The sequence below is a fragment of the Nyctibius grandis genome, chromosome 12, assembly GCF_013368605.1.
Source record: "Nyctibius grandis isolate bNycGra1 chromosome 12, bNycGra1.pri, whole genome shotgun sequence".
Lineage (NCBI taxonomy): Eukaryota > Metazoa > Chordata > Aves > Nyctibiiformes > Nyctibiidae > Nyctibius > Nyctibius grandis.
In genome coordinates, this window is record NC_090669.1 from 4,520,544 (window position 1) to 4,548,268 (window position 27,725).

Below are 27,725 nucleotides of genomic sequence, written 5' to 3' on the forward strand. Positions count from 1 at the left end.
TTTTTCTTTAAATACTTTGATCCGTGACCTGAACTACGGAGAAAAAAATGCACCATTTTAAGACATGGTCTAAAGCCTATTGGAATTACGTTTTAGGGATGTTTCCATTGCCTTCAGTAACCTTTGAATCGGAAATTTTGAATCTCTTAATTGTACTAAGCTGATTTTTATTCTCACAGATAAGAAAGTTTCAGGGTTTTTTGTTTGATTTGGTAACATCTCTTTCTTTATTATTAGTTTTCAATAGGCATCTCTTCAAATGATGCCAAGTGATCCCTTAGCAAGGAGTAGTACTGTTCTGGTTCTTTCAGTTGAGCTGCTTTGGATGATTTCTTTCAGTATACTTGGATTTTTGTCACGCATGGACAACTGTGCATCTCTCACAGTGGCTGCTGTAGTGAATGCTAAGCAAACAATATCTTCTTTATAAGCAAGCAAAATAACGAAATACCATGCGCAAAAAATATTAGTCTTTTAGCAAAATCAAATACTTGACGTACATTTAATATGTTCTGTCTTTAAATATAAAAAGTCTAAGTGACCAGGAAAAATACAGCTCTTATAGTGCATGTAGGGTAAACTTATCCGGATTTTGGATATCTAGCATTTCGTATACTGTTGTGTGGTGCAGGTCCCCTGTGTTCTGCCACCCTCTGCACCCCTATCCGGCGGTTATTTTGTAGTGTGTCTACTGCCTATTTGTCCTGAGTGACTCTTATTTTAAACATTGTTTCCCAAGTCTCAGACTCTCATTTCTGAACCATAAAAAGAAGTTACTGGAGTTAAAGGAGTAGCATTTTTTACTAATAGGTCATGTAATAGGGCTTTTGATTCTGTGGTAGGTATTAGGTTTGACCTGGAAAAGAAGACTGTTTGCTTTTCAGCAGTCTTAATTCATGTCTGAGCAACAGAGGTATAGGTTAGAACAGTTCTGGGAATACATTTTTTTCAAAATTTTTGTTGCTGTTAAAGGTACTTTGTGGAATTTTTTCTTGATCATCTTTTGATCTTCATTCTGCTCTGTAGGACAGAGAGGTGGAGTTCGACATGCAGAATAAAGCGCTAATTGCCCAAAAAGGGCTTTGACTCAATTAGCTTATGGGTGAATGGGGAAGGCTGATAACTTGGCAGTTTTGCCAAGTCAGCCATGCTTTGCTCACTGGAGGCAGCCTAAGACTTGTCGGAAATGTAGATGAAATGGCATTTTGCTGAGCAGAAGATGAGAGGCCAGTGCCAGGCTGGGCTGGGCAGCTGCGGCAAGGGGTGAGGGAGGAGATTGCTGGTACTGGTGAGGGGACAGTCATCATCCTGCCTTTGTATTGGTGGTCACAGTGCTCTGACAGGAAACCAGGAAGCTTATTTGCTCGGGGCATGGCTTAGCAGCATTTCCAAAGGTATTCGGATTCTGGGTTTGCCTAATGTCCACTGGAAGTTTGTCCCACAGGTCCATCCCCTTGATTTCGGAATTTAGTTTAAGGGGGCTTAATTTGCCCCCTTCTCCCCGCTCCACCCGAGTGACCTGCATTGTCCTGGAAGCCCAGCTCTTTCATTGATTGACACGTGGTCTATAATGTAATTAGGATGCAATCCATCGATTACTCTGAAAATTAGAATCAAAGCTGTAAGCTGACTTTGGAAGCTGGCTTGCAGGGAACTGTAGCAGAGACTGTACAAGATCCTGGGAGAGATGACGCAGAGCTCTGTGTTTAGGGCAGAGGCATGCTGTACTATGTATAGGTTCAAGCTAACCTGAACAAAACTGTATGTGTTTTTTTTTCCCTACAGTCTTAATTGCCAGCCTTCATTTTCATCTCCTATGAGTAGCCAGCGATTTCTTGTGTTTATCTGAGGGATTTAGAACATCATTCAGTCATTACAGATACCTCCTTATCGTGAAGCAGGTTAGACCATCCAAACTTTTGCCTTTCACTTCCATGTCAAAGGGAAAGAAAGACTTTTATGGTGTGCCATTAGCAGCTGCCCATTTGCTGAGTTGGAGTAACTCCTAAGCAGGGCAATCTTGTTGAGACTTGCTCTTGCATACTTTAAATTGCTTATTGCTGCAGTAAAACACAATTTTTATGCCCTGGAGTGTAATTGTTTTTCATAAAATTATCTATAGCAATGCTACTTTGTGTTATGACCCTGTCTCTGCTTGCAAGCTGGGCAGCCCCAAGCTTAGTTACTGTGTGCAAAGTCCACCTCTGCATTTCCATGTAGGAGGTCAGATCTGAGTCAGGACTCGGAGTAATTCAAGAAGGTGGTGTAGCTGCTGCTGTTTCTGATGGAAGACATCACATTATTGTTTTTCCTCTAGCTTTCACCTTTGCATTGAGGAGCTTTGCCTTCCTGATCCACTTCTAAATAATATAACTGGTGTAACTTTTACTGCTACTTGCTATAGTATATATTTGTATCCAGAGCTGATGCAAAGGACAAAGGTAGAGATTCTTTAATAGTCTTGCAGATCCAATTTAAGAAACTACTGTTTTCGGCTTTCTTCTGCTAAGGTTTTCACTGTCCAGTCTGTGATTTTACAATATGAAGTCTTCAGCAGCAATACCACTTGTCCATCTCCCCACAACAGGATCCTTTCCTTTCCCTTGAGTTGTGTTCTGCACTCTGTCCTGGGACATGAACTCCAGGGCACAGCTGTTTTTAGAGCATCACAAGCCAACCCTTGCCAAGCTTATCCAAATTCAATTCCCACATCAATATATCTTAACTACTTAGCCTAAGCAGACACAAACCATTCACTTTTGATGTGGCTATATGTTCCAGAGAATGCGGTGGCAATATCGGGGATTAATTTCAGGGACATTGCAGCCAAACATGGAGGGAGGTATAGTTGAGCTGTGTTTGGTAAATCCCAATACTATGTAACCAGGCAGTGGGATGATTATCTGCCTTGTGTTAAGATGTCTTTTAGCGTACGTGCAGGGAGCTTTAATGCTGTAACTCAAGGCAACACACAGAGAATAATTTAATTGCAGTATTTTGCCTTTGCCCTTTTAAGACACTATATTCTGAACTTTGTGGTAGAAGCATGTGTTTAGCAGGAGTAAACTCACCATTATATGTCCCTGAGCTTCTTCTGACTTAGATTCTGTTGCATGTACTTGATTTAATTCCTGACTGGTGGAGCAGAAGACAAGCGATCTAATGTTGCCCATTGCTCCTTGAAGAGTTTCTTGCAAGCTAATGTGCTGTACTCATTTTGCTCTGATGCTCTTGCAAACTGACAAACTTTTTTTAAAATGATGGTAAAAGCCACTGTGGCTTCTCCAGCTATCTGACTTGGTCTTGGTCTGTGCTGTGTATTGCACAGTGCCTAATATTTTGTGCAATTTTGGAAGACCTGTGAGCTCTTTATAAACGTATGTTTGAATAGATGTATTTTACAAGTACTGTGGTTTGTTGCTTATTGTGTGCCATGTCAGAGCGTTCTCCACCCTCTAAAATGTTCAGTGGGATGGAGTGACTTCCTTTGCTTGGAGAAGTCTCATGCTGACTCGTACTTTCTTTAAGTATTATGGCTGGACTTACAGTGAGTTTTGGCTGTTTGTAGCACTTCATAGTGAAAGGTCAGCTCTTCATCCTTGGAGCGTAGACAAGCTTAGCTCTTTTTTATTTCTCTTTTTTTTTTTTTTCCTTTTCTGTTTTCCTTAGTTTAAAAAAAAAAATCTCTCATGCACTTTGTTTTCACATGGAACAAAGTACTTCTCAAATGGAAGAAAAATCTGATATTCAGCACTTTCTATATGAGTTAGCTGAAAACTTAATAAAACATTCAGGGCTTCAGAATAAGCTGTAACTGATTACAGATATCTTTCTACTGTCTTCCAGGAATGGATAGTAGATGTCTGTTAATGCACATTGTATAGAATGTACATACGTTGAAATTTTCAGTGTCATTGAACCTTTTTCTGTTATTTTCTGTACGTCTGGAGACATTTAGCACCCTGACCTATTTATCCTCTATTTCCACTTGTTCCCTGTAGGAAGTTTTCTGAGCTGGTGGCAATACTGACCTAGTGGTCGCTGTTCCCATCTGCTTGTTCTCACTCCATGGTTTGTGCCTGTACAATTGTTTCTTTGGCACATGTTGAGCTGGAGGAGGGAAGCGGTATGTCTGAAATGGCGGTGTGTGTTGTGGGGTCTTTTTTGGAGTTTGGATTTTTTGTTGTTGTTCTCTCATCTTTCTTACTGCGCAGCCATGGTCAGCTGAACAGGTATAGGGCTGAAAACAATTTTCTGTATTTGGTATCAGAGAGAAACGTGAACTGAACATCACATGGAATCTGCATGCTGGTCTCCTATGTTGCTGTCTCTCAGAGAAAGTGAGAACATTTTACAGCAAGGTAAGAGGCTTTTCCTGAGGCAGGGAAAATGCTAGAATGCTTCTCCCTGTATTTTGATACAGGGTGTGCTGTATCTGAGGTGCCTTCATGCATGTGAAGAGATGGAGTTTCAGGGAGGATAGTTGTGAGGAATGATTTGGAGTCGTTCCACATGAAAGAATCTCTGAAGTGGATTACAGTGAAGTACAAAGGTTGTTTTTATAGTGTATTTTTCAGCTGGTAGTTACAAGTTGTATTATGAAAGCTCCTAAGTGATGTGAGTTCCTAAATCCAATTTCTCAAAAGTGACTTGGCATCTTTAAATACATAGGCGTTCTTGGTGATTGCACCTACTGTGTAAGGTAGATAAGTCTCAGTGTGGCGTGTGCTGGTATCCAGAGGACCCCCTTATGAATGAGCAGGATGGACTGGGTTCTGGTAATTATGAACTGCTTAGAATCATCAAGTTAATGTTTACTTATGTATCTTGTATAAACCTCCCTTTCATCATGCTGATGCTTTTTTTTGTGATCTTGCATATGATTGGTCCATTAATGGGTAATCATATTAAAAAGTATTGAAGATGGAAAGAAATACATCACTGTTTTCACTTGAAAGCTGAAATGCCTGGAGGGCTGGCGTCACAGAGCTATACTTTTCGTGGCATTAGCAGGCTTAAAACACTATCTGATTCCACACTCAGCAAGCAGCAGATTTGTGGCACACACTTTCCTGAATAAGCGTGCAAACAGCTAGCAATGTGCCTCTTAAATGTGGCTGTGTTTGGGTTTCACAAATAGCATTTTCAGTAAGATCCTGACATTTGTGTATTTTCTCAGTGTTGAAAGGATTATAATGCCAGGATTATATCAGTGTCGGCTTAGCTTTCTGTAAGAAACTCTTTTGATTCCTGAAAGAGATGAGTCCCATTCAACATGGCAGCCAGCAGTTAGTTTGTCAGAGGAGGTAGAAAAAAGTTCTTTTGGGAATACGATATTATTAAACTTGTCCGATCCTCAGGACTTCACAGAGAAGGCGTTTACTAAAGCATGTACTAAGAGCAGAAAGAAGAATAATGGTAAACCAAATTACTGAAAATGGCAAAGAGCTATTGCTAAAGGGTAAGTACTTAATGTTGATGTTAATACCTACAAAGGATTATGGTGTTCTGAAACTATCAGTGTATCTTAACTGAAGAATAAAATCATTGCACTTTCTGAAACACAGGATTATTAAATTGCTAAATCCTTTGAGTTGTATGGTATCAGTCAACTTGACTGGTAAAGCTGTTCTCTAAGCTAGTTTTGCAAAGTACAGTAGAAGTTTGATAGTAACTTGACATGTGATTATCTAGGGATAAATCAAAGATCTGTGCTTAATTGTACCCTTAATTCTGTACTCTGGTGCAGCCTAACTGTTGGATAGGTTGTTGTGTGGGAAAGCTTTGGCTGTTTCTTTCATGCAGAACACAAACAAACGCAGTCTTTAGAACTCTGAACTGTTTCAGAGGAACTAATATATTATCAATAATACAGCTTTTTAATTTACTTTTTGGTAAAACTCTGCTTTGTTTGTGTCACTTTTGTAGATGCCGAAGTGTTGCTGACTATCAATATGTACATGGTATTTGCAGTGTAGTGTGTAATGAATTTTAAGCAGCACACCTTTACTTGTTGGCTAAAATTCAGTAAACTCAAAACTTTAATGACAGCGTCAATTTAACAGTGAAATAAATAATGTTATGTATTAGTGTTAAAATGGTGAATGAACACGTTATATTCTTAAAATACCCATGAATGTCAATAGTTTGGCCTTAAGCTGCAGTTGCCGATGGAAGTGTACATGTGGGTCTGGCATGTGAGAGTTCAGTGTTGTCCGTGTAACTGATAGTTTGAGCCTGTGTTTAAAGCACAGAGGATCTCTTTGCTGCCTAAAAGTTATCCAGGTAAAGATCTGTCCTTTCATTCTGCTGTTCTTTCCTCTCATACAGCCTTATTGTTACGTGGGTTGTTATCTAGTGCAACTTTGGCCTTTATTTTCATAAAATACTGGGTCAGCCTGGAATTTACAGCTCATGCTTTCTGCCACCTTCAGTGAAAAAGGCCTGGTAGCCCAAGGTCTTAAGTGAACTGACATTAATAGATTTCACTTAGTTATTTCATTACCAATGCCTAGTTTGTAGTGTGAATGAGTTTTATCTAACTAGATGCAATTCCATTTTTTTTCCCGTTTCTCCGATTTCTGAGGGAAATACAATACTCCTAATTAAAAAAAAACACCTAAAATATGCCCCACTACCCCACCTGCAAGAACTTAGTAAAGTTTGCAAAATATTTTAAGAACTGTTTCTTCTGAGCTTGGAATGTCACTATCAATCTTTTGCTACTGCAAAATAACAAAATTCTAATTTTCAGTTTTGAAAAACCTGAAAGTTAATTCTTAAATCATGACTTCCTGGTTTTGCACAAAAAAAAGCGCTTTGGATAATATTGACTACTTTGTAGCTAAAGTGAAAATAAGTATTCCTCATTATCAGATTTGTGATGTCAGCTGCCTGTTCTGCTGCCATAACTGAGTTTGCAATCAGAATTTTCATTTTAGAAATTCTTTGTGTTCCTGGCTAGCTGTGTGTTGTCCATGGAGAAACAAACATTTCTAATAGGCCATCTTTTTTAGTTATTATTTTTAAATAAGATCTCTACTTTGGACTGTTACTGACATTGGATTAGGATTTGTGCTAAGCAGTTGAAAGAGACTAATTTAAGAAAAGAAGCAATATCTGATTTCTGTTTATGAAATGTATAGATAATGATCTCTGCAAAAATATAATTGTAAATTGAATAATTTGTTATAGTCTCCTGAATGAACTAAGAAAGATGTTTCATAACAGTTCTGAAAGTGAATAAGAGTTTTGTTTAGCCCAGGCACATGTGAGGAACCACATAAATAAAGTATATAAGCAAATTCAGAATGTATTTGAAATCAAATTGTCATCTACAATTTGACTGATAACAAATTTGATAACCTACATGTTTCTTAGGGCATCTTAATGTGATAGTCTCTTGATATACTTCAACAATACTCTTGAATGCTTTGCTGCTGTAATGTGGAGATACCGGGGCGTTCTTGAACTACTAGAAAAGGCCAAGAAACTTGTTTAGGGTTTTCTGTTCTTCAACAAAACTCAGTTCTGCAAAACTTTTCTGCTGGTGGACGATGAGAAGAATGCTATCCGAACATAGCACAGCCTTTTGGAGGGAACAGAGTTTTATCTCACAATACAAGTGCTTGGGAAAGTAGTATCATTGTTAACATCTGGAAAGTGCTTTCTCAAGAACTGTGTTAAAACAGTTTCCTTTGTCAAAACAAACAAACCAAAATCCCAAAGTGTAATAGAAATGGACATGGACAGCTTTTTACATTAAAACTTTACCCTTAAGGCTTTGGACAAATGTTTTCAGAAATAATGTTGTGACTAATAAAATTACCTGATTATGCAAGAAAAAAATATTCTACCTGAAAATAATTTCTGTTTGCAGCAATCCCATTGTTCCTCTAACTCTTTTTTCCTGTAGAATACCTATCTTGGGAGCATTCATTTGCTTCTAGGTCTTGTGAGAACAGTAAGTGTAGCAAACCTATTTTGGTTTTGTGGTCAAAAACTCAAACTGAATACTGGCCTAATTACCAGTTGTGTAGAAATTTGCAGAAGATCTTGACACATGAAAGTCTGGGAAAGCACAAATATATGGGAACAGAACTAACTTGCTTTCCAAAGTGGGATAAATTTTGTATGCCTTAAACCATCTATAAATTCGGGTTTTATTTAGGTTAGACACTCTTGAGAGTAATTTGCAGCATGCCAAGATGTGTGTACAGGAGAGGCACTGCAGGGATCAGCTAATTGAGCCATCTCTTTCTGAGTAAAAAGTGAGCCTACATGATTAGTTGAATATAACTGCGTGCTGTTCAGATAGCTGAAATTAGGTTAAAGGAAGCCTGCACCAACTGCTTGGGTATCAACTCTAATTTCTAATCTTGGATTTCAGTATTATTTGTAGATGAAATAATAAAAATACAAGTGATTGATTTTTAAATTAAAAAAAAGTCTACGGTTAAGTAATGTTTTCTGTGCATGAAAATGGCTCAGTTTGTGTCCCTAGCTATCACAGGCTTTGTGGCCAGTGATGCTTGTTGTAAAATAGTGTCTAAATGGCAGAAAAAAGTGGTGTTAGCTGCTATAAAGTCTATTGCATTACAATCTTTTTTTTTCTGTGGTGTGCACAAAGGAGTCTGCACATGCATATTATAATTACAAGTGAGAGATTAGCTCTTACGCTGCTCTAGAAATTAAATTACAGTGAGGGAGGAGTGTTGGGCTGTCCTTTGAGCTAGTTTTCTAGTAAACATCTGTCAGTTATAAAGAGGTAAATAAACCAATGGGTTTCTGGTTTTGTCAGCCTAGCATTTCAGTTCTAACTGATTTGTACTCTGATTCATGCTAAAATTCTTCGAAGAAATTTAGGCCGTCAGTAAAGATTTAGCTCTTGATATTTCAGACAGGGAGGATTATGGCAACTCTGCATGCCATCGTCACAGGTCGTAGCCATATCTGGAGCTTCTTCCAGCTTGCCAGCCTAGCAAAGCATGCCTGAGAGTCTCTGCGTTCCTCTTGAGACATATGAGTGTGGTGTATGTGCCTCTACCAACTTGCATTTAATTAGCTCGGATATATGCCTGTAAAAGCAGTGGCATAACTTTGTTGTCAAAGTTCAACCCTCTTGGGAATCTTTTTTTTTTTAAAAAAAATGTTTTAAGCCTTACTGCAGCTTAATTAGCATTACTTTGTTTTTCACTTCTCCTGTTATCTGTGCTGGCTAGACCAAAACTAGTCAGACTATGTCCATCTGTGCCTTCAGCATGCCTTCACTTGTCAGGTAGATAGAGCCTCCATAAGAACTAGCTGAGTGTCTCTCTGAGTTAGTCATGTCCAAAGGGAAAGATCTGAAGTTGTTTTAAGATGTACTAATTTCCACTTATTTAACTGAACATGATGAAGTAGGGGAGTGGTGGTTTTCTTTAAGGGAGTTCAGAAACTGACAACAGAGGAGAGTAAAACCTCAACAGATCGAGTCATGCAGCCACTTCTGCCACCTTCTCACAGGGATGATTATTCTTTTAGTAGTCTGGCTGAGTAAACTTTATCACTGTGAAGCTTCCTGGTCTTTCTTTACGATAATCTCACTGTGCCTAATTGCTCAGCTTTCATTTATCCTTGTGAATCTGTCTTTCTTATAGTTACTTTCATATATGTGTTTTGCCTGTGGTTCTCTCTAAATTCTGGCTTCCATACCTCACTTACTAAAGAAAACACATTGGCTTGCACAGAAGACTTGCACTCAGCATGCTCAAGCAGTGGAACTCTGTCTCTCTGGCCTAATGCCCTTCCAGAAGGAAAGCAGTAATGTGAACACTGTCATCTGTGTTCATAGTCTTTTTTTAAAAATAAAGACAACATAAACCTTTTGGAGAAAAACAAAATAAAACCAGTCAGTAGACTATCCGGTACAATTTTGCCACAGTGTTTTTTCTTGACAACAAGACAAAAGTTAAGCAAAAGTTTGGACATCCATTTGTTGCTTTTATTCTGTCTCTTGGGGTTGTGTGTTTGCATGTATGGGAGTATGCACACTTAGGATTTTTAGGTTTTGTTCCAAGGACCACCTTTCATGTTTTATGGAACTCAAGTGATCCGCACAATGATGAATCTTGTTCTACAGACCTGTCCCCACACCAGAGTATGGGAGCTCTAGAAAGTTCAGGGAACTATGGTGGAGATGTTTAGATAAATTGTATAATTGTAGTGGTGAGTGCAAATAGAATTATTTCATTTGGAAGAGAACCGGTAACATTCAGAAATAAAATGCCTTAATTATGAAAGATAACGAAGACTGAGAAGCAATGAAACAAGTGAGGAGGAAACATTAACCTACTTAGAATGTAGTTTGTGTGCCTCAAAATTGAGATCAATTAGGGACTAAGGTAAATAAATTATTCTCTATTGCAGAAGTATATAGCTCCCTCTTTAAGAAATGTTCTTTGCAAAACAATCTTTCATGATGAAAACTAACACCACATAGCTACTGTCCAAGACCAAAGACTTGATAACTAAGAATGTGGAAAACTGTACGCGTGTCACGAGATGGTGCTTGCCCAGGAGACTTCATGCTTCAGAATGTAAACTGTCCTCGTGTGAAGCTGGGGCAAGAATCCCCCGGAGTAGCTTTCCGAGGTCACCTCCGCTCTTCTCCAAAACTGATGGAGATAACAAGCTCTTCCCACGCAACTAAGTCTCTTTGAAGCTGCTGGTATTGCTCATTGGCAGACAGAATATGCTAGACAACATTTTTATTGCAGTACCTATTATATACTGTGCTGCAGTCCATTATATTCTATTTTGTCAAAGTACATTTGTGGTTCTTGTTGAGGAAATGGTCATCTGCTATAGGTTTTACTCATGAAATTGGAAACAGAATGTGGAAAGAGAGAAAATGAGATGAACACTTTGATGTTGTGATTTAGGACATGTCTGAAAAGTAGAGATTGCACCAAATGTGCAGTTGTGGTGAAGGTGATTTTGGCTATCATTTAATTAGCCGTATTTAACTTAGCAATGGAGTACTCTTCTTGAATTGGCACACATCTCTGCAGCACCCAGTTCTACATATTGGTGAAGTTAAAATAGGATGTCATTGTAAAGAACATAAACTCACACTCCTTTCCTTCCTGTTGAAAGTATACAGTGTTTGAGAGGGGGTTTAATGTGGTACTTTATTGGATCATGCAGTTTGAAAGGTCACTTTTATTTTCGCATTGTCTGCAGTAATTCATAATCTGTATATGCTTTCAGGATAATGGAGCTGGTGCTGTGAATGTGGTGAAAAGCCAGCTGTATTCCTCTATCATCTGAACTTTTCCATCAATAGAAAAATGCGCCCTAGCAATTGCAAAAACAATACTCTATTTCCAGTCACTAGCTCTACTGATTTTTCTATTGCAGTTTGCTTTGTTTGGGCTTCCTGTGTGCAGGAAGATGTATAAAGCAAGCACACCAAGGAGTCGAATTCCGAGGGAAAGGCTAATAGGAAGGAATTGGGTGATGCTTGAAAATGCAAATGGAGAATGAGAGAGGAGCTGGAAGCTCTTCTTTAGAGAAAGAGTGAGCTTCTGAAGAGACCAATTGTGAAAAATTTACTGGAGGTAAAATGAAGATGCATCTAAAAAATAATGCCAGTTAACTTACTCATCTTAAGTCACTGGTCTTTGCCAGGCTCAGAGGTGGTATGAAGTAATCTTTCTTAACTAAGGATAGGTTATACCGATGACGGTAATGAGTAGCTTGGCATTTTGAAAGAGCAAAACAGTTCTTATCTTATATCAAAATCTGTGATTGAATGTATGAGTTATCTTGACAACAGTGTGATTTTATATGTAAAAGGGGTGAGAGTTTCTGTAAGCATTACAAGTAAAGGAATGCCCATTATACTTTTTTGAGACAGTGGTAAGCTGCATCTGTAAGCTAGGGTTCCTGATGGAAGAACAAGGAAAACTCAGACAACAAAGAATTGATTTAAAAATCACTCAATGATTTAAAAAAAATAATCAGTTTGATTTTTTTCAAACATTCAGTTACCAGAGCTAATGTATAGGAAATGAGAAAACAAAACAAAGTTACTCGTGACCTTGCTGTGTTTGGTAAGTGTGATGGTGAGAAGACACTGCACAGACCAAAGTCTTGAAGAATCAAGTAGACAGTATTTCTGTTGGTGTTGTCATTATCATGACACCTCTGTCAATTTATCTGTCCAATTTAATGAGTAAAACCTAGATGGCAGATAACTCCATTCCCTCAGGAAAAATCGCGGATGTACTTCAACCGCAGTAGGACAGAGTGGACTGCAGCTCAGCTTACAGTACATACTGCAATAAAATTGATCTTTTGTACTCCTGCCAATATAGACATAACAAATACAGCAAGCAAGTAGTTTTTGCAGATTTTTTTAGTAAATCTGTAAATTTTTTTAGTAAACCTTTGCTGAAGTTGAGAAACATTTTATTTTGATGCTGTGTTGCTAAGCTTACTGATATTTTTTCTAGTAGTGCAAAAAATTCTACAATGTACAGCAATATGAGTATCTCTTACATGTAGGTGGGGTCAGCAAATAAGCTGGGCCCACTTGTGCAAGACAACTGCTAATTAACATCTTGGTGTTGTCAGAGCTGTGGGAAAAGCAATAGGCACATAAACACAGCAGGCTGCTATCTGTAAATATTTTTAGTCAGCTGAGTGTTTACTTCCAGAAGCTTAAAAAGACCTCTGTTGTTTGTGAATATTGTTTTTCCAACAGTTTTGTTCAAAGCACCTGTCAGCAATTTCCAACGAATTGTGCTTCTTTCCATGCATCCCTTCCCCTCTGTAAGGATAGTACTGAACTTTCTCGCAATTTTTTCGCTTATAGCAATTACTTTTGTAACAGTGCGGTATATGCTGATCACTGTGTGCAGGGGAGGAGTCTTCTATTTGCCTGCTAGGTTTATTTTGTAAGTTGATGTAGATTTCAAAATGCAGAGGTACTTTTCACTTCAGTTATGTTAATTTAATGTAGCCTTGTTGAATTGATTACCTTAATCATTGAAAATATGCACCAAAAAAATCCACCTGTTTAATCTCTTTTTATGTATTCAGTGTACAACACTTCTTTATTTTGCAGTATTTTCATTTGAGATAATTTTTTTCTTTCATTACTTCTTTTGTACGTTAAAAAAAGAAAGTATTCCTTGGATTGATCCTTTCTTAGGGAGATACTCTTGGAAATCTCTTTAGTTTGTATTGGCTGAAAGAGCAGGGAGTGAAGAGTTACAGGTGAAAGAAAGGGATTTTTGTTTGTCGGGCAGAGTGTAATGGGAGCCACAGGTCCGAGAACTTCTGAATACTGGAATCAATTTAATCTCTTTTTTCTCTCCAGAGCTCATTTTATGCTATAGTGCCTTTACATTTTTTTAAAAGTTACTACTTGTTACAAAAAGCTCTACTGATCTTCCGTGTTATTTTTTTTTTTAAACATTGTTCATTGCATACGTGAATGCTTTGCTTTTACTGATGTTAGGTTTTAACTTAAAAGCATAAGAGGAATCTGAAGAATGCATGGTCTAAATGTTCAAAATACAATAAGGGTAAAGGCATCATGAAGTGAGCTCGTTTGATATCTGCAATTAGTGGGCATAGTAAAAAACAAACAACAACAACAAACCACTAACAACAAAAAAAAAAAAGGGGGGGTTTTAGCTGATATTTACCTGTATTGTAATAACAGAATCTAGTCTTTGAATTGTTCAGTCCTACTAAATCTCCCTAATCTGTTTGGACATACTGCTCAGAAGTTACTCAGCATTAGTAATGATTTCTAAGTGCACAAGACCTGTCTTTTCACTTGTCATTGTTCTGTATGAGAAATAGTTATAAAAGGGAACATTAGAGAATAAAGGCGCAGATAGTGCTGTAGCTGTGACCCTACTCGTATTTTTTGCTTTGATTAGACTTTTTATTCTATTTTAATGAAAGTGGAGGAGTAGAAATAGAAATAACTCTACTTTGAGAGTGACACCTCTGATATTGATAACATTGCATAACTTTAGATACTAGAAAGAGACAGATTCAATTGACCAAACAAGTTTCCTCCCTATAGTTTTTGTCAAGGTTACAAAGTCTGTCTTTCTGCTCTTATCAAAACCTGCTTCTTTTCTTTGCAGGTCATGGCAACCATAAAGAAAACAGTCCTTTCCTGAACAGTTCAGAAGCTAACAAGGGAGGTGATTACTATGACAAAAATCTGGCCTTGTTTGAGGTAATTTGTAACCGTTTTTCATACTTTTAATGTGATCTGTGATCTTCCAAGATGGGAGGGGTTGAGCGCATCGTATTAAGTGGAAGACAAAGTATTGCAAAGGTCCAGGCAGTGGGTTGGTACCTAACTCTCACTGCATGGCAAATGTAAGAGCCATTGGTGTGTTTAGGGGTATGTCTGCAAAGCAGCAAAAATAATGGTACCATGGGTAACCTGAATGACTTAAATAGTGAAGCTGTGGCACTGTGGGCTAATCAGTGTGGGAAATGAGCATGGGCTGATTTACTGCGTTAAGAACCACCATGTTACTCTGTAGGAGAGTGCCTAAAATCAGGTACTCAGATTAGCCTGGGTATCCTGTATGACACTGCACTATATCAGTAATACCCATTTCTCCCGCACGTGCTTTTTTGTGTGTGTTTGTCTGTTGTCCGAGGTACCAGTAGGCAGAGATATCCTGTGTGATGAAAAAGCCCAGATACTATGACCACTCGGGACTGTGAGGCAGAGAGGTATGACTGTTTCCATGTGGAAGTAAGGAGAACCAGACTCTCATGCGGGAGGCCAGTTGGAGCCACACCAAGGCCAGCAGAATCCTCCTCCACATCCTCACCTCACTGGCACTGCATTAACTACAAATATATCATGGTGTGCTAAGACCAAGTTTCTGAAAAATGTTTTCAGAAGCTCAGGTGCTGGGGAGTGGTGCAGAGAGTCTTTGTATGGCTCTGCAGCTGCTTTCCAGCTGGGCTTCTGAGTTACAGCTTCACAGCAAAACTGACAACATGTACCCAGTGTTTCCCATTCTGGGAACTCGGTGTGGGGCAGCCTGAGCTGGCTCTACACCCCGCCAGGTTGGCGCCTGCAGAGTTCAGCTGTGTGGCACAGGGCCTGGACAAGTATAACTAACCTGCTGCTAGATGGGAACTCACTGTGGAAATGCTGCAAGCATGTTTGCAGGCAGTGTGCTTGAGCTAAAAGACTTTGAAGCATGCTCCCAGCTGTGGTGTCTCCTTCCTCCAACACATGCTAAATCTGCGATCAGCATAAACTCACTTGCAGATCGTGAAGAGCTGGCCTCTTAAGGCATGGCTGCTGCTAGTCACACACCTGCCATTTTCATAAGCAATAACACGGTGCCACACCAGGGGTGTGGGCTCTTTCTGTACTAAAGAGGAGGAGGAGCAGGTAGCATCCCTAAGGCCATGCTGCTCAAGTGAACAGGAAGCATGTGTTGCCTCAAACGCTTTCTGGAAGGAATTGTAACCAGGTTTTGGAAGATGTGAACTGCAGATGAGATTGGAGGAAGGAACTAGAAAAGGGACATTTGGGGTCAGTTTCTGCCATCAGGTACAAAGCACATAAGCTGCTGATCCTCTCAGAAACTGCTTGTGATGATACGTGAGGATATGATAGAACTCCAGACAGTGAAATCTTTCTTAATCAGTTTTTATTTCCTGTGTAGAAAGTTGTTTCTCTTTACTATGCATTACTTACTGTGCAATTAGACGAAAGGGGAAGGGAATGATTTTATTCAGATTTTTTTTTCTTTTTCCACCTTGAACTTACTTTCAGAAATATAAGTTGGATGAGATGAATGTAAAGGTGTGAGGCTTCCATACATGTGGCTTTTGAGATTTTTATCTAGATCCACATAAATTGAATAACATAGTTTGAAAAAATGTAATAAATTATGAGTGCATGCATACCTACAATGACCAGAGTTTAATCACTAAATCTCTGATTTAAGTGGCAACTTGACCTTTTAAAAGTACATCTGTTGATGTAAGCTGACATTAGATACATGCAAAGTACACGTCCATTTTCTTACGTCTTTATCGCTTTAATTCATGCTTTTCAGCACCTAAGGAGAAGGGTGCAGACCTGTTGACATAGCCTTTTCCTGTCAGATTTGCCCTCCTTTCAGAAAATTAAATCCTCTTATCAGTGGTTCAGGCACAATGAAATATTCTGTCATTGCCTGGATGATTTTCCTGGTGTGTTCCCTGGCAGCCTCAGGCATGCCGAGGAAGGCATGACCCCAGCCACTCTTCATCAATGCTGTGAATTGCAGAAGTTGACTAGTTGTCGTCTTCCACAGGAAGAACTTGATATACGACCAAAAGTGTCATCTCTGCTTGGCAAGTTGGTCAACTACACAAATCTTACCCAAGGTGTCAAGGAACATGAAGAAGCAGAAAGTACTGATGGCTCGAAGAAGAAAGTATCAAAAGTAAGTATCCTCTCCATGAACGGGATGATTCCCTGTGTGATTTTTGGGGAGCTGGACTCCTTTCTGCTTTATACTTAACCTCTGTCAGGAGCCATGACAGTGTTGCAAAGAAATAACATGGAACTCTGTAGGTAACCAGATGTTACCAAAGAATTGGGGCAGCTGTAGTGGTTAAGCACTGTGCACTGCAGTGCAGTTACGTACACTTGGTATGGATTTAGATAAGGAGGATAGGCTTTTAGCAGTGAATCAAATAAACAACAAAACAAAACCCCCAGCTTTTTCCTAGTGCTGTGTTAGCTGCCCAGCAGTATCTGACACATCTCTACAAGCCTGGTAGGTATGACACAGGACTTGCAGGAGATAACACCCTTCTGGAGTGGTGGGTGGAGGTCAGATTGGACACCCTGGGGCAGCTCAGGAGTCATTCTGGTGTTAGGCACTTAGGCAACTGAGTTCTGCCCCAAAGGATCTGCATTTAGATGGTTAGCCCATTTGGGCAGGCCTTGTAATAACTGGGTAGAAGGTGGGGTTTGATTGTTGGTAGTTAGATTTCTATCAATCAGGAGGGCTGTGTTCTAACTGCTCTTAGTGCTCTGGCAGTCAGCAAGTGTTTCATTAGTGCTAAACCCTCAAGCGGTACAGTTGCATTTTATGGCACTTGCAGGCCTGTCAGTTTGCTTGCAAATTTTCTCAAAAGAAAGTTTTCCAAAAAACAAAGATAGCACTTGAATTCTGCAGATTTTATAGTACTGCGCTGTCAAAGTCTGAGCCATTTCAGAAAGCGATGGCAGTGATAATGTTGAAAAACAGCACATTGTTCTCAAAGAGAATGCGTGTTCCCTCCTGCCGAAAGCCGGATTCCAGCTCCCTTACTCACGCTCAGTTCCGTACTCTGCACGGTTTTACACCGGGGTTAACAAAGTTGTTTGGTCAACGTGAAACTTAAAATTCAATTTTATCTGGGACCGCATGCACTAAAGTGCTGTGATATTGTGGTTAATACGACATCGTTACAAGACTGAGTGAAGTCGTCTGGATGCAGTAACTGCGTTCTGGTACTAAAGCTGACATTAAAAAAGTAGTTTAAACATTTAAACTCTGAATTCTTTTGTGTGGTACTTGGTGTTACACTAACTGCTGAGTCTGTCCGAAGTTTTTACCTTCACATTACTGATACGAAATGTCAGCTGCATCTCTGTTTTAGCGTGTTTTTTGTGGCAATAATGTCAGGCATCAGCTGTTAATATGGTGTTACTGCATAATCTAAAATTATTTCAGCCTTTTCCTATCAAAAGCAGATTGATTGTTACCCTAACAAAGACAGAATGGAGGGGGATACAATAGGTGCAGTCCTTACTATTTTGAGAAAGTTCTGATCACTTTTGCTGTTTATTTCCTTGTTAATTGCCTGACCAGAATACCAGGGTAAGATGCAGTCTAATCTGAAAGCTACTCACTTACTTCCCTGCTGGAAAAAGAATTGGGAGAATTTGGTGATGGGTCTGTAGTGTAAAGTTGGTTAAAGCAAATGCAGTATAGCTTCATAAGGTAAAAATGGGGCAAATAACAGGAGACTGGGTTGTTTTAAATCCCTGGCAGAGTAACATGTAAGGTTTGGTGTTAATATTTCTACATCTAGGTATGATTTGCGTAAACACTTGCATATTTTCAAGCTGTTTACTGCCATAAAAAAGGACTGTTGTCCTTGTTAAAGCTATGCTTCTATGGTGAAATAGAGTTTGGGCTTAATACCTGGGTTGTCCTGAATTATGCTTTCCCGTGTCCCAGAAATGTGTGTTTGCAGACTTCTCAGATGGTTTTTGTAGAATGGGTTGGGTAACCATTCCAAAAGTGACAATATCATCCTGTGTTAATATCTCGGTGTTTTCTGTGTAAACACTGCAGTTCCCTTAAGCGAATCTTTGCCTAGCATGTCTGTCTCTGGGATAAATTACATCAGCTGCAATATCATAACTGTAGTTTGAATTTCTTCTCCTTCTCTTGCCATAAGCAATATGAAATTTTGAACATCTTGTAGAATATAAGAAGGTTGAATATTAACTTGGCCAATAATTATAGCCATTAAAAACAGGAAATTCAAAGGCAGTAACTGTACAATGCTATGGATTGAAGGTATCCAGAAACTGTGCAAATGGGATTCTTCTACACATTTGTTTATAATAATCTTTGAAGTATAAATCAAGGCACTGCTCTTACCTTATCCTTCCCATTTGAGCATTAGTACAGAAGCGTGAATATCTACCCCAGCACGACAGCAGGTTCTGTTTTAAGTGCCAGCATTGTTAACTGACTCGTTGCTGAATGCAATACTGGGTACGCTCAGCAAACACGTACCCAGCCAGTGTGACAAAAGGTAAGCTGCCTGTCCTGATGTGTCACTTACTGGAATTGGCATCTCATAGACAAGAACTGGAGTGAGGAGGGTGAGCAGGCTCTTCATTCAAAAACTTGATGAAGAAAGCAGTCCTTTCCCTAAGTGAATATATAAATCTCTGTCTGAGCAGATAAGACAGGTCTCTCAGTGAATACCTTTCTGTGACCTAGCACACGCCTGCCTGCCAAATCATATCTATTCAAATGACAAAAAAAGACAACCCAAAAACAAACCATGAAAAAAACAAACGAACAAAAACCACAGACATAAAAAAGGAGACAAGGCAGTTGTGCGCACATGACGCGCCCAAATCTCTGAGAGGCGGGTATTGAAAAAATGAGTTCTCTCTTCCAAAGTTTAAGCTTAAAGGACTAGAGAATGATGTGCTTTAGCTTGTGGAGATCATTGTTGTCAGCACCTGCTTTCTACAGTGACGAGACCAAAAGAGACCTGAACATTTCCACAAGCTCTGGAAAATACAGTACATGACTATCCCCCTTCTAATCTCTTGGAATTATTGCTGCAGAGTTTGTGGAAGATGCAAATGATCAGGACAATTTCAGTGCAAAACAGCTTGATATAAACATATTACCCAGTTTCAGCATTCCCATTAAATATTTTTGGTAGTAGCATTCTGTGTTAGATACACATCAGATAAAATTGACACTACTCTATGTAACAGGGTAGAAATTGGGTTGTTTTTTATCTTTTCTAAATACAGTCCTGTATTAAAGCACTTAATAGTTGCAGTGCTATAAAAATATCCCCTTCTTATGATGGAAAAAATTAGATTAACTATTTTAGTTCATGTATCTTTAATAAGACAGCTCATTTCTGTGCTGCTGTCTGTCCTCATGCTACAGAGCAACTGCAAGAGCTGTCATTACTGGTCAATGTCCCCAAGCCCTGCAGCCAAGTGCTTTGATAACCCATCACACTGGCACAATGGAAATGGTGTCCTTCAGGCTCAGATCAATATTTGCATCATTTATGTGTCTGCAGCTGATTAGAATGAACAGAAGCATGATCTGCATCACTGAAATTGAGACTGTTTTCACGATTTTCCTGTCCCTTCTTGGTTGAGCTAAAACATCATTCTTCAAAATGTCTTTGTGTTTTATTTCCTTTATGCAGCATGGGGTGTTTAATGTTTTTCATTTGGTAGTTGTTGAGACTGAACACAATGCCTTATTTCAGATGGCATTCTGTTGAGACTTCAGCACTGGTTTAGTATCGCTGATTATAAGATGTTATAAAAAAGGGTCAAGTCACTGCAGATTACAGGTGTTAAATATTTTTGTGAACAAGCTGGTTCAAGTAGTATTTGTGGGTCATTCTTTCCTACCAGTATTTTTTATTCCTCAGGGTAAGAAAATCCAGAGTAAACTCTTATGCCCGAGGTACACTTAGTAGTACTGTGGCTTGGGTTTTGTCTGCGGGCAGACGCTTACGCATTTCCTAGGCTGATTTACTCTGCAGTAGTCTCATAACTATACAACTAATGCACAATTTCCTTCCTCAGTGGCTGAAGTTAGCTTGTAACTTGATATGCGTAAGAGGCCACTTAAGAGGGTGAGGGAGAAGATGATGTGCAGTAGAGCAAAGCTTCAGGGGCCACTTAGGGCAGAAGATAGGACAGAGCTGAGCTAAGGTGAATTCTTATGGAAAGGAAGGAGATGTTGGGAGATGTGTAAAGGGCAGACTGAAAACTCACCTGCTTTGATGGTGCTTGGAAAACTGTCATAGAATATATAATAACTCTGCTCCACTTGCTTCTCCTGCGTAGGAGCAATAGGTTGGGCTGCTTTCCTTTTCCCAGATGCCAGTTTTGGCGAACTCTTAGAAACTCCGTTACCTCTGAGATACCCACACAACTGAAAACTTCACTTGATGCTGGCTGAGGGGGGTGACTGACGGATGAATGGTCAAATAGATGATAAAATTTTGTGGAATGTCTCTTTAAGGGAGGCAAAGAGTACATTAATGTGGCAATGGGAAGCCGTTATGGAGGGCAAAATTTGCCCAGAGCCTGGCAACATTATTTAGTCAGTTCTCAGTTAATATTTATGCAGTTGAAGGCACAATGTGAGTCAGATGGTGGTGTTTGAATGGAAGAAACAGGCATGCTATAAAGACTACTCTGAGAAGATCCTCCTCCACGGTAGCACTGGAACAATTCATTTAAGAATCCTTACCTTACCCTGCTCAGGATACTTATGCACAAGTGTCATTTCTGTTAGTGTCAAATACAACAATTCCTTTTGTCCTTATACATAATCTTGACAAAGCTGATCAGGTTAGTTCTATAGGATGGTAATTTTTGTACAAATGACAGGTGACATTTTAGGGTTTGTTGTTTTTTTTTTTTTTTTTGTACTGTGGCATTGGCACAGCTGTGTAACAGCTCTCTGGCCCCATGCTGGTAGGTCTCATAGGGCAAGTCTAGTTCAAACCATCAGCACATGGTTCTGTTGCCCACTTCACTTCAGGAGGTTCACCCGAGTTGAAGTGTGTATGGAAGAAGTCTGGTCTGGTTTAGCTTTAGCCACACAAGGAATTCAAAGCTGACTTCAAAAAATTCAGTCAGCAATTCCTGGCATTTCTAACAAAGAACTGTTCAGATCGTGTTCTTAGGCACAGTTTTCTTTCATCTCTGGCAGGACAGATTCCTAATGCAGATGAGGAAATTTCAAATTGTAACCTGTAATTGCAAGTTGAAGCACTAAATTCCTAGGTTGCTTATTTTGACCTGGGGATATTATAACCATTTGATTTTTCTAGGATTTTGTTTTGTGTAATAAAATATACTCTTGACTTACCTTAGGTAACTAAATTTTTCCATAGTGAAGACAAGGCAAGAACAAAGTTTTTGATGGCCATTTTATTGCTTTAAGAGTAATATGCTTAAGTACCGTTGCTTTTCATTCATGACTAATTTGTCTATAATGGTGCATGTTACCTATTTACTTTTGCACTTAGTTAATGCTATGTGGAGTCAAACTTAAGCAAGTGTTGTCACCTCCCTTTAATACCCTTCTCATTTAGATGATTGTTCATAGGTTTCTTTAAGTGCTGTCTGTCTGTAATATGTTTTGGAATTCACATTTATTTATAGAAAGAAGTAGGAAAAGGGTGAGCCTTTGAGAAGTTACACTCCTATTCCCCCTATGTTTCAGCATTCTGTATAATTTTAAATGCAAAAGAAAACCTCAGAAAGCAGAAGCAATGAAATGTCTTGGTAGGAAAGCAGAGAGATTTGAGACTCTGAATTGCTGCTAGTGCCAGGTGTGCCAATGCAGGGAATGCTTTTGCATTCCTTGAAATAAAACCCTTATCAGCAGCATTTTGATACCATTGTTTTGGGTCTGACTATCCTCCGACAATAACTGTTTGGGCAAAGGAGAATTCTGCAAGCTACTATGTTGAATGCCAGTCAGTTGCAGTTCCTGTGAAGTCACGTAACTAACTTATATTTTCTCAGTCAGTGTCAAAAGTAATTCAGAGATCTTACTGAGGGTCTGCAGCACTCAGTGGGTGTCATATGAGAAACTCTGTGGTTGTACACTAAAACAAATACACGTATCTTCTGTTGTTAGTAATTGGTGTTAAATACTGAGTATAATTACTTCAAATGTGAAGATGTGATAGGGTCACCATTTTGTTCAGAAATTCGTGGGCTTGGTGTTAGGAGTTTGCTCTGTGTTTTATGGAGGTCCAACACAATAGTATTTGTGTGTGTCTACCTTATGTTTCCCAGATTTCTACCATTTGAAAAACTGAAGTTATAGGGGTTTTGAGTTATTTATGCTTTGACTAATTCCAGTTAATGAATGTCAATGAACTTTTTTTTTTCAGTCACCCAGCATGGGCACCCTGATGGGGGTGTATTTACCATGCATGCAGAATATCTTCGGGGTTATTCTCTTCCTTCGGCTGACTTGGATGGTAGGAATGGCTGGAGTTCTTCAGTCCTTCCTGATTGTATTACTTTGCTGCTGTTGTGTAAGTATATAGGTGAAATAATGCATGTGACATAACCTTTGTGAAACTATTGACAAACTTGGAGAGCCTGCATTGTAGATGCATGTGTAAAGGAAAGCCACATTTATGCTAGACACTTCTGCTGTGTTTGTAGCCATGTGATTTTTTTTTTTTTTTGCTAGTATTTCTAAACGGACAAACTGTATCTAGTGTAGATACAGTCTTAAAAATGGTGTTTGTTCAGCAAACAGCTATTTTCTGTGCCTGTCCGAGGTCATGGCTGCCTCCTTTGCTGGCCTAGCCTTTGTTGGGATTTCAGCTCTGCAGATGGAGGGACACCTGCGTCCTTTTATCTTGCTTTGTCTGCAGACACCCATTATTTGACCTGATAAAGCAGTGGTCATCTCTCAAGCAAAAGTCTCAACAGCTTGATGATTAAATTCCTGCTACCCTTGTTTTCTTTCAGATAATGACCTTTCAAGGCAGAATAATTAGAAATATTGTATCCTATATGCAGTGGCAGCTTTGCTTTCCCAAGAAATAAGTTAGGTTTTAAAAAATGCTGACACAATTGCTTCCTTTTCCTTGTTTTCCTCAGACTATGCTGACAACCATATCAATGAGTGCTATTGCCACAAATGGTGTTGTTCCAGGTAAGTTTAAGTTTAGCTAGCAAACTTCATTTGTGTTTTTTTTTTTTTTTTTTTAAAAAAAAACACCACCAAAAAAACCCTGCTATAAGCTGTTAATATGGTTTTATTCCAGAGAAATTTGCTTAAGCCAAGATACAAAGCCTAAATTTATATCTAGTATTTCTTCTTAGTATCAATTAGGCTAAAGATTAATTTATTTGGTTTTTAGTTACCTCTGTGCTAACAGAAAGATACTTCAATTGAACCCCCCAAAAAGCAATACACAGTGTATGATTTTATTGTATTCTTGTTGTGATTATTATACAATTTATAACAATAAATAAATGATAATTTTACTCTCACTTTTCTTGTTTCGTAGCTGGTGGCTCCTATTTCATGATATCCAGGTCATTAGGCCCAGAGTTTGGTGGAGCTGTAGGGCTGTGCTTTTATCTGGGAACAACATTTGCAGGAGCAATGTATATCCTTGGTGCCATTGAGATTTTATTGGTGAGTAGTACCGGAGCAGTCCTGCTTTTAAGAGAAATAACATATAGAAAATACTGCAGTATTCTTATCCCATATTCGTATACACATTTAGAGGTAGAGACCAGTAGGTCTCTGGTTTCTTGGTGTCCAGTTCTGTACTGCTAGTGCTTCCCTTTGGAAGCTGCATGCTCTGTGGTTATCCAGAATGGAAGCTCTTCTGAAAACACAGATGGAAGTATGACTTAATCAAAGACACATGCTCACCATTGATAAAGTTGGCTCAGTTGTACTACTGAAACAGAATGGGCCGTTAGCCCTTGGCTTTCCCTATAAACTGACGGTTCTTGGTGAAGAGCATGTTGCAAACTGGAAAGTGATTTGCATTTCTAGTATAGGTACAAGATCACTACGGTAATATAGACAGAGTTCTGTTCCTGTGTTCCTTCAGCTTGCTTTCTTCTTGTTTCAGACATATATTGTGCCACAAGCAGCAATTTTTCATCCATCCGGTGCCCATGACACATCCAGTGCTATGCTAAACAACATGAGGGTGTATGGCACCGTGTTCCTCATCCTAATGGCAGTGGTGGTCTTTGTAGGCGTGAAATACGTTAACAAATTTGCTTCCCTCTTCTTGGCCTGCGTAGTAATATCCATACTGTCCATTTATGCTGGAGCTATCAAGTCCATCTTTGATCCACCTGAATTTCCGTGAGTAATATTTCCAGATGAGGGGTGTAGCTTTGCCTACGGGTTTGGAAGGTGGGGTTCAATGGAAGGTACTTAAAACTTGTGCCTAATACATTTTCAAGGCTGCCTTTTTTGTGAATTACTTCAGATTTTTTGAGCTATATATGGTGACAGGGATAGTATTCTGCAAGCAGAGCTCATGGAATAGAATTTTTTTGGGATAAAATGAACACAGTATTTCATTCTTTAACTCTTTTGGTAGAATGAAGTCTCGTGGTGAGTATAGAGATTGATGGAGGCTGACATTTCTCTGCTTCCTGCAAAGACAATCCAGTACCTTAGCCTATGGCTGTTGAGTTAAATTTTAGCAAGAATTTTGCTGTGTTATTTATGGCAGTCCTCAGTAGGAAGCAGAGGGGCAGATCCGTTTTCCTCAGGCCAGTCAGAGATGATGTGCTGTGTTTGTGGTTGGAAACTGTGGTGGTGTGATGCAGCTGCTTGCCGAGAAATAGGGCATCTCTTAGGAACGTGGGAGGTGTGATGGTGGGGCCGTGCTGAGGCTCCAGTGAAACTTCCCCTTGGTCTGAAAGCGCGTTAGTCTGCCATGTGAGTAGCTCTGCTCTGAACACAACACACGTTCCTTGGCGTGTTGGCAGTTAAACATAAATACGGTTTCTTGAGCTCAGAGCTGGAGCAGCAATAATGTGGATACGTGTGTTTTACCAGAAATGCAAACGGTATTTCCTGATGCTGCTGACAGGAGATGAGTGGAATGGAAATAGAGGAGTTGAGTCTGCATAATTACTCACATCTTAAAATGCTGTGACCATAACTAAGTCCTTGCAACCCTCAAGTGCTCCCTTTAGATACTCAGGGCCCAATGATTACAATGTTTTACAACAGTGGCAGGTTTACAGTGGTAAAAATAAAACAGTGTCTGTACCTCCCCCTCATTATCTCTTGGATTGTTCCTGAATGTTCTCCCTATCTTTCGTCCTTGGGCTATATTCCTTTTTCTTTTGCTGAAGTAACCAGGTATTGTATTTATTTTTAATTCTAGAGGGGAAGGCTTCCCTGAAGTTACAGTTCACAGGCCTGCAAACCCTACAGAAATGGCTCTGTCTCTTCCATTTTCCTGGCTTTAGTGCTTGATGAGACCTTATTAATTAAATTAATTAAAATGGAAAAAAACAATATTTTTTTTTTTCTGTGAGTGCTTTCTGGCACTGAGAAGAGAAGCTGAATGAACTTTTAGTGGCAGCAGGCTGTTATGTTGTATCTCCATGTCTTGTGCAACCACCTTTAGAGAAGTGGATTAAAAATTTTCAATGCTGGAATAAACTATATTTGTAGTTAGGTGAAACACAACAGGCACAGGAGGATTTTAGCAATTCTGTATAGTATCTTCTGACACGGAGAACCTTTGCTTATTGTGATTGAAATGTATGTTCCTAATTCTGAAGCTACAATGTCAAGGGTCATTTGAGTGCTACTGCGCAGAAACTGGGATATAATGCAATTCCAAATATCTTTAGATATTCTAAATATCTAGTAATTTGAATGCTAATATTCTTCAGATCTCTTCCACTCCAGTAGTTCTGTTTAACTGAAAACAAAAACGTTGCCTAATCTTTCCCTTTCATTGTTTAAGGTCAATTTACCAAATTTAATAAATCACACTGATGTAGCTTTTTATACCTCTCTCAAAATTGTTGGAAAAGTAGCTTTATACTTCTGACCCTTAAAGGAAACAGAGACAGTCTTTGTCCTGCTACCACCATCTTCTTGAAGCTGAGAAATGATGTAGCAGACTAGAACCACTTGGAAGTTTTCATGATAGGAAAGAACAACTATGGGGAAGGATGGATTTAATTTTCCCGGTACCGTATAATAACACTGGTTTTCATGTTTCCCCTCCAGGATTTGCATGTTGGGCAACAGGACTTTGTCAAGAGATCAGTTTGATGTTTGTGCCAAAACCATAGTTAAGGACAACATTACTGTGGGCTCTAAGCTTTGGGAGCTCTTCTGCCACAGTACAAACTTAACTACCGAGAACTGTGATGAATATTTCCTAATGAACAATGTCTCTGAGATAGCGGGAATTCCAGGAGCTGCTAGTGGCATTTTAAAAGGTATGATAGAATATTTTTTTCCCTTAAAGAGAAGGCATGCTGAGCACTTGAAATGGGTTGAACTGTCACCTGCTGGTTAAGAAAGGGGGACTGAAGAAATGTAATTACAGTGAAGAAAATTATCTTCAGTAAAGAAAACAAAGTCTTACAATCTTAAAAATAGTAGATGTCATTTTTCTCCTAATACAGTCCTTGTCTGCTGTAAACTTGATTAAATTTGCCTTCTACAGGTCATAATTTCAGCAGAAAGTCAGCTATAATTATCAGCTATAGTAACATAAGTAACTTGTTAAAATTTTTCAGAACTCTGTAGCTATGATTCTCCATTTTAGACAGGTTAAGATTATGTCCTGAAAGATAAGAGTACTTGTATAAAAATAGTGCACCTCCTTCTTTGCCCGCTCCTGAATATAATATCACTGAAAGTGTTCATTATTTAAATGAACTCCAGAGAACAGTTGCTTTGTGCAGGTGTGGAGTGCCTCAGGTTCCCATTTTCACAGGAACCAGTAGTCTAGTTTCTGAAATGGACTCGGCATTTAGTAGTGAAATTTCAAATGCCAGCCACATAATTCTGTAATTCTTCCACTGTCTAAAGAACAAATCAGTTTATATCTAGAAAGCTGGGCAATATTGCTGCTTTGGATTCTCTGAGCTACTATGTGTGGGTATGGTGGTTCATTAAAAATATTCAGTGTATTTCTTGGGGTTAAAATAGGTATAAAGTTAAAAGAACGTTACATGTAGAAATATTAAAGGATAAAAGTGCTTAGACTTCTGTAGACTATTCATACATATTTATTGGTTTTGTTACAGATTCCCTTGAAAGCATGCAATATGAATTTTCTTTCACATAACTTGTATATGTCTTAATTTGTGTTGATCACTGAATTGCATTTGTAATCTTCAGTTGTAGAACCAT

At 39.0% G+C, this 27,725-nt stretch overlaps 2 protein-coding genes across 3 annotated transcripts in view; both read left to right on the forward strand.

Moving 5' to 3' along the window:
- The window catches only part of LOC137669530 (dipeptidase 2-like), a 46,407-nt gene extending 32,186 nt beyond the window's left edge, over positions 1-14,221 (forward strand). For both annotated transcript variants that reach the window (XR_011049106.1, XR_011049109.1), the window contains exon 15: positions 14,151-14,221. The gene's annotated coding sequence lies outside the window, so the exon portion shown is untranslated. The remainder of the gene's footprint in view (positions 1-14,150) is intronic.
- Positions 1-27,725, forward strand: part of SLC12A4 (solute carrier family 12 member 4) — a 51,248-nt gene that overhangs the window by 6,468 nt on the left and 17,055 nt on the right. The window contains exons 2-8 of the mRNA XM_068411646.1: positions 14,151-14,245; positions 16,347-16,478; positions 22,732-22,878; positions 23,456-23,510; positions 23,869-23,999; positions 24,448-24,689; positions 26,589-26,803. Coding sequence (XP_068267747.1) covers positions 14,151-14,245; positions 16,347-16,478; positions 22,732-22,878; positions 23,456-23,510; positions 23,869-23,999; positions 24,448-24,689; positions 26,589-26,803 — 1,017 coding nt within the window. The remainder of the gene's footprint in view (positions 1-14,150; positions 14,246-16,346; positions 16,479-22,731; positions 22,879-23,455; positions 23,511-23,868; positions 24,000-24,447; positions 24,690-26,588; positions 26,804-27,725) is intronic.